This window comes from Alnus glutinosa, chromosome 4 (assembly GCF_958979055.1).
Source record: "Alnus glutinosa chromosome 4, dhAlnGlut1.1, whole genome shotgun sequence".
Classification (NCBI taxonomy): Eukaryota; Viridiplantae; Streptophyta; class Magnoliopsida; order Fagales; family Betulaceae; genus Alnus; species Alnus glutinosa.
Genome location: NC_084889.1, coordinates 7,290,849 through 7,298,039, shown reverse-complemented (window position 1 = coordinate 7,298,039; position 7,191 = coordinate 7,290,849). Strand labels below are relative to the sequence as shown.

General features: G+C 35.3%; 1 protein-coding gene across 1 annotated transcript; it reads left to right on the top strand.

The window, feature by feature from the left end:
- Window positions 1-493: 493 nt before the first annotated feature.
- On the top strand, window positions 494-6,588 carry LOC133865437 (putative laccase-9). The gene is made up of 7 exons (XM_062301847.1): window positions 494-632; window positions 773-924; window positions 1,010-1,254; window positions 2,627-2,752; window positions 2,856-3,468; window positions 5,576-5,934; window positions 6,097-6,588. Exons 1-7 carry the CDS (start codon window positions 525-527, stop codon window positions 6,297-6,299), a joined length of 1,806 nt encoding a protein of 601 aa, XP_062157831.1. The 5' UTR covers window positions 494-524; the 3' UTR covers window positions 6,300-6,588.
- The last annotated feature ends 603 nt before the right edge of the window (window positions 6,589-7,191 follow it).

Here is a 7,191-nt window from a genome sequence, read left to right as displayed (position 1 = left end):
CCTGTACGTACTATGAGAAATGAGAATAGACGAAGATGGTACCTCCGTCCCTTTTTTTGTCCAACACTGACGGATTTCCACGTCAGCAACACGTGGCATCATCAAAATAGCGACCACTCCCATGTGGCCCAAAGGGGTGACTCAGGCAACCCTACAAATTATCAAAAAAAAAAAAAAAAAATGGGAATCACTTCTAATGTGCCTTGGGGCCCACACAATGAGTCCCACCCTAATGTGCCTTAGGGTTGTGCAATAATTAAGTGAGAGTTGTAATTGTAGCATTTTTCTAAACTTGTAAGTTTAACCATTGTTTTAAAAAAGTGTTTGGTCTATATTGTTTATTATATCTGCGGGAGTTGACTAGAAGGGGAGCCCAGCAGATCGAAGACTGTTTGATATATATAATCACGAGTCTCGTCTGACATACAGTTCTGAATGTTTGCTTATTTAAGAGGGACTCAATCTAAGAGGTGAATATGATACAGGAAAGAAACAGAGACTTGGAGTCTTGAAAAGCTCCGAAAATGAATCTCAGTAACAAATATACCATGATAATGTTTCCGAGCTTTCTATTTCTTGTGGGATTGTTTTTTCGCATGGTTCAAGGCGATGTCCATTTCTATGACTTTTTGGTAAATCTCTACTGAGCACTTTCCTCGCTAGAGCCTAGAACCAGTACCATTGCATTACCTATCTTGTAGCTGCTTTCTCCATTAGATTATGTCTGTTACAACAATTGACCAGTACTAAATGTTTTTTTCTTCTTTTGTAGCTGACAGAGAAAAACTTCACACGGCTGTGCTCCACAAAAAGCATGTTAGTTGTAAATGGCAGTTTTCCAGGGCCAGTTATACGGGTTACCAAAGGGGACACCGTGTATGTTAATGTTCACAACCAAGGATATTATGGGGTGACCATTCACTGGTAATCTCTCTCTCTCTCTCTCTCTCTCTCTAAAGCATACCATTAAGGGATGGATTAATATATATATATATTATGGTTATTATAGGCATGGTGTTAAGAACCCAAGAAATCCTTGGTCGGATGGCCCGGAGTACGTCACACAATGTCCCATTCAACCAGGATCAAACTTCACCTACGAAGTCATATTTTCTGACGAGGAAGGAACCATCTGGTGGCATGCTCACAGCGAGTGGACACGTGCCAGTGTTCATGGTGCCATAGTTGTCTTGCCTGTTAATGGAACTACTCGTCCATTTCCCGAGCCAGACGAAGAAGAGATCCTTGTGCTTGGTATGCTTTATATATATATATATATATATTTTTTTTTTTAGGGATGCTAGACTTACTTACACCCATCCAACACACCCGACTTTATACTCTCTGACCTGGCACTGTCACGTCATGCCATTAAAAAGAAAAAAAAATCAAATATATGAGAAATGATCCATACACTTATTTCTCACAACAGCCCCACAACAAGTTGATGTGGTTGGTAATATTTTATTATTTTTTTGCAAAAAGAAAAGAAAACAAAACAAAAAAAATAATAAAATATTACTAGCCACGTCAGCTTTTTGTGGGACTGTTGTGAGAAATGAGTGTAGGGATCATTTCTCCAAATCTATTTGTCAAGCTGGACGCCTGGACTGCACACTTGACTCTCTCGTGACTTTTTACTGGTGTTGGGTCGAGTTGATGTTATTTTGTACAATTTTTACATAATTTTTATACAATTTTAATAATTTTTTTTAAAAAAAATTAACCATTTAATATTTACGGTCCATATGTAAAAAAAAACAAATCTATTAATTAAGAAAAAAAATAATTAAAATTGTATAAAAATTATGCAAGAAATATTACTCTCTTATGAATCAGTTTCCGTCCGTCTTTCTCTTTGTTTATGAGTTTTGTTTTTTTAATTATTATTATTATTTTATTATTATTTTTTCCTCATCTGTCGCTCTGTTTTGGCTACCCAGAAAATTTTGCACTCCCCCCTTTCGTTTCTGGTCTTTCTCGGTTTCTTACTAGACGGTAGCCTGAAAATTTATTGGTCTCTGGTATGGCTGTATGGGTCTTTAAAGCCAAACAGGAGACCAAGAAATTTATGTTTTTCTTCTTCTTCCCCCACACCCCCCCTCCCTCTCATTTTAAATATTTTTTGACTTCTAGGAGAAGTTACCATTAGTAGACCCAGACAGGAGTGCAGACCAAGAAATTTTGAGATTACCATACATGAGACCAAAAATTTCATAATAAGACAAACGTACATCTCTAGAAATTCGAAAAAAAAGAAAAGAAAGAAGAAATAAAATGCTATTATTGTATTCTCCCATCCATGTTTTTAAAATCAACCTTTAAATTAAAATTTGTACACAGGGGTGATGGTGTGGATCCTACAAAACTAATATATTTATTTATATATATATATATATCTTTTTGTTTTATTATTAGGTCTTAAAATATAATTTAAGACATTATATTTTATGTGTTAAAATTTGGAGCACTACATAGTCTTTTGTATGCATCAATTTTACTGGCTCTTTTAAATCATTAAAGCTTACGTACTTATACAAAAGAAAAAGAAAAGGTGAGTGGTGGCCTATTTAAATGAATAATATCACATCAACATACATCTGATTCAGTTTCGGTGAACATGCAGGGTCCTGGTACATTGACGATTTACACGTCGTGGTTGATACGGACCTTAAAACTGGTGATGACTTGCCGCATTCAGATGCTTTCACCATAAACGGTGAACCTGGAGATTTTTGTGCATGCTCCAAAGGTATGTTTATCAGATTTTGAGATACTCCTGAACTCATGCACCTAGCTTCTTCGTTTGACCATTTTTTAACAACATTACGTTTTGTACGTTGTTAATGTTGCAGAAACAACATACCGTTGGATGGTTAGTTACGGCAAGACCTATCTTCTTCGTGTAATCAATGCAGATATTAATGCAGAACTCTTCCTTGCAATCGCCCAACACAACCTCACAGTTGTTGGAATGGATGGGCATTATATCAAACCAATAGTCACCAATTACATTTTTATAAGCCCGGGACAAACAATGGATATCTTACTCACAACCAATCAGTCTCTTGGGCACTATTATATCGCTGCTCGACAATTCTGGAGCCAAAATCCCGGAGTTACAAATTTCGACCACGTCAATGCCACCGCAATCCTCCAATACAAAGGAAACTATTCTTTCCTAGAATCTCCTTTGTTTCCTAGTGAGCTTCCTTTTTACAAGGATTTAAAATCTTCCTTAAGCTTTACAAGTAGTATTCGGAGCTTAGCAAGCGAAGATCACCCCGTAAACGTCCCCTTAAACATAACTACCCGAATGTTTATAACACTTTCAATGAGCGACCTGCCCTGTGAAAACACTACATGTGAGGAGGCAGGAGATCGATATGGCTATCTGTTCGCTACAAGTGTGAATAATATAAGTTGGGTTAATCCTACAAGTACTGATATACTGCTCGCATACTACAGGTTTTGCCTCTTTACCCTCTTCCATTTTATTATTAAACATGCTGTCTCATTTTTGCGAAGAAAAAAGTATGCATTTTCAAAGCATTCCCTTCTTCTGCTACGAATATTGCATCTCCTTATTATCATCCCAATAATGTTAACTTGATTGACGCATACTTTCAAATAGGTTTTCTACATAGATATTCTATATATAGAAACAAACTTTTGTAGTTTTCTTTCAATTAATACTCGTAAAATTTCTTAGTTCTAGCTGTAGTAATCGATCAACTCTGTTGTGGACAAATAAGATACACCCATGGCCTCCTTTGATTTATATATATATATATTTTTGTGGAGAGTACATAGCAATTTCAGTTTCATATATATATATATATATATATATATATATGATATTAGATTAAAATGACACATGAAACTATTGTCATGTAGAATACAATAGTATAATATATATATATATATATATATATATATATATATATATATATATATATGAGAAATACTTGGTTATACAATCTCCTATCCCAACCTTGCTTATATGAATCAATAATGTGAGAGATATTAGAAAGTGTAGTGGTACCCTAATTTTTTTAACAACATTATTGGTCCACAACCAAGCATTTATATATATATACACGTTTCATTTTCGTGCCGGTTCAACTCGCCCTTAGGAGTTGAATCTCGTTATCAAACAATTTCCTTTGGAAGTGAACTTAGAATTAGGTTTTGTGGGCGAATAAATTTAGATTTTAATTATCTGTACAATTAATTATTTTATAACATTTCTCTGAAAATTTTTCTAATTAAAAATAAACAACTACTTTAGGCAACGACTTTTCCATCTTTTGCATGGGTTGTTCAGTTAGGACTTTATTTTATGCTTAGAGTTTAAGAAAATAAGTGAGATCCGTTAATTTCGATGGCAGTCTTGGTCACAGGAGACGGAGATCTTAATATTTTAGAAATTCAAGTTCCCAATACGTTTGGTCGCAATGGTGGTTGCATCAAGTTCAAACGAATAAGAAGTAAAGTAGTTTACAAGCCTACTCCAGAGCCTCAATCACAAGTCTCAAGAGCCACTAAAAAGCTTGGTCACAAGCCAATCGAAGAAGGTTCAAACACGATCTATTATTGGGCTAGACCCAAGACTTTGGTTGAAACAACGGTTGTACAACATTTGAATGCCACCATCGAGAAAATGTGAAAGCATAGAACGCATTCAAACGCGCTACTCTAACCCTATGAATGCCAACTCCTCTCATTATGGCTTAAAAAACTGACTTTCACCTAAACTTTAGTTTTTCTCAAGGCCTATATAAGCATCTTTATGCATGATTTTCAAAGGTACTTGAGGCAATTATTTTGGGAGCTAAGAGAGATCTATTGTATCTTTATGATTTCAATTAATTCATAACGTCTCTTAGAGTTTAATAAACCAAACAAATTCTCAAAAACTTTCACGCCACCGAAGTTTCGCGTGGTAGGGGAGAATAAATAGAATATTGGCCAGAGTTCTGGATCTACTACGGTAAAAGGCAAACGGATTGTTTGTTGGATACAAATTAATAAGGTTTTAACTACAAAGGTCTTATAAGTATAAATGTATTAATGTATGTTTAATCTTCTATAATAAATTGGTTTCCTTGGTTTCGTTGTTCTAGAGTGGTTTTACTTTTAAAGAGCTCTTCAAATCTTTCCACTTCATCATCAAAATTGTTGTCTTTAATCTTGTTATTTAAATTTGGTGATATTATGTGTGGTTGCAATATATACACACACACACGGATAACTCCCAATGAATGGTCGTTTTGTGTACCAACCCCTGACTTGTGCTAGGCGCCCCCCACACGAATCGGGTAAGACTTAGCTTTGTAACGGGCTTAGTTCCAAAGAATTGTTTGCACCTAGGGGTATTCAAACCTTAGACCTGATGGGGGTTCCACGAAGTCCAATGCATTCATCATACTATATTTTTGTTGATTGAGGTTATTAGAAATCCACGTATTCACCCACCTTTATGTGTTGTTTCGGGTCACTGAACGAATTTCAAAGTATATATCCTACTATTATATATGCTAAAAATGATATAAAAATGGAGACTTCAATGCAGGAACATTAGTGGGGTTTATACTACAGATTTCCCAGACGAGCCCCCTTCTTATTTTAACTTTACATCTGATGACACTGAAGATTATAGTGGAGTAACAAAGCAAGGCACTAAGGTGAAAGTGTTGAATTATAATGAAGCAGTAGAGATACTTTTTCAGGATACCAACTTGATCGGAGGTGGGGCAAATCATCCGATGCATTTTCATGGGTATAGCTTCTTCGTGGTTGGAATGGGTTCTGGGAATTTTGACAACAAAACCGACCCAAAAGGATTTAATTTAGTTGATCCACCTGAAGTGAATACCTTTGCTGTTCCTAGGAATGGATGGCTTGCCATCAGATTTCTAGCAAAAAATCCTGGTATGTTCTATCCATGTTTTTATCTATTTCTTTTTTATTAATATTTTTATAGTTATTGTTGTTGATGTTATTATTATTATTAGAGGCATAGCTTGGACGTAAGCTTAAAACTTATTTCGACTCGAAACATTGTGGTCTTTTTATTGTGAATATATTTGGCAGGTGTGTGGTTTTGGCATTGCCATTTGGAGCGACATTTTTCTTGGGGCATGAATGCTGCTTTTATTGTAAAAAATGGAGATACTGCTGAGACAAGTATCCTCCAACCCCCTGCTAACATGCCTCCTTGTAGAGTTCCATTCAGATCTTGGCTCCAAAATAGTGATGATTCGGATGAAAAAGAAAAAGAATCAAGTTTGATCTAAATGCCACCATGCACTGGTGCGTGAGATCCACTCCCTGAAGCATGTGTCCCACGCGCCGGTCAGCATGTTCCACTCTCTGTGCCCCAGCTGCTGCTACTGTTTGGTAATTGTTTTGTTGTGTTTTTTTTTTTTTTAATTTTCTTTTGTGTTTTAGTCACTTTTTATTTTGGGTTTTTGTACCCCTGTATTTTCTTAGTCAGATCCCGTTGTGGAGACTTTTAATTCGATCTTTGTGTTGGTTGGTAGCTATCAAACCAATTATTAAAAATAAGGAATTTTGGTTTTGCAACTTAATCGGTTTTCACAACTACGTGGATTTTAATATTTATAACCACTCGCAATAGTACGAGACTTTGCATAATAGGACTAAGGAGGGTATCGTACCACAAGGATTGGGGGTTGTTTAGTTATGAAATACTTCAGACGTTTCCTAATTTAATTTTGAAAGAGATGATTTGTTTGGTTTTATCACTAAGCTAATATGACCTAAAACAATTAAAATGGGGAGATTTTAAGAAAAACTAAAGTATATGGCATTGATTTCACTCAATCCTCATACACATGGCATACTATGTTCCTCCCGGATTTCCTTAACAAGTGTAATACGAGCAGGTAATGATTGTCAATCACACGACGATCTCAACATGAAATTACTTTAGTTTAAAGGCAATGATAATCCATCTACTTATACAATAGTTATTCAACTAATATCTAGGTTTGAATGATTCATGCTCCCTAGTATGGACTATAAGACCTTTTAATAAGCATACACATCTATGGAAGAAGTATAAACCATCTTAGTGTTGCACATAACCTCCACATAAAATTATACTACAATTGAAAAAGCATCTAAGCAATAATAAAACTAAAAGAGTGTGGAGTAATATATGTT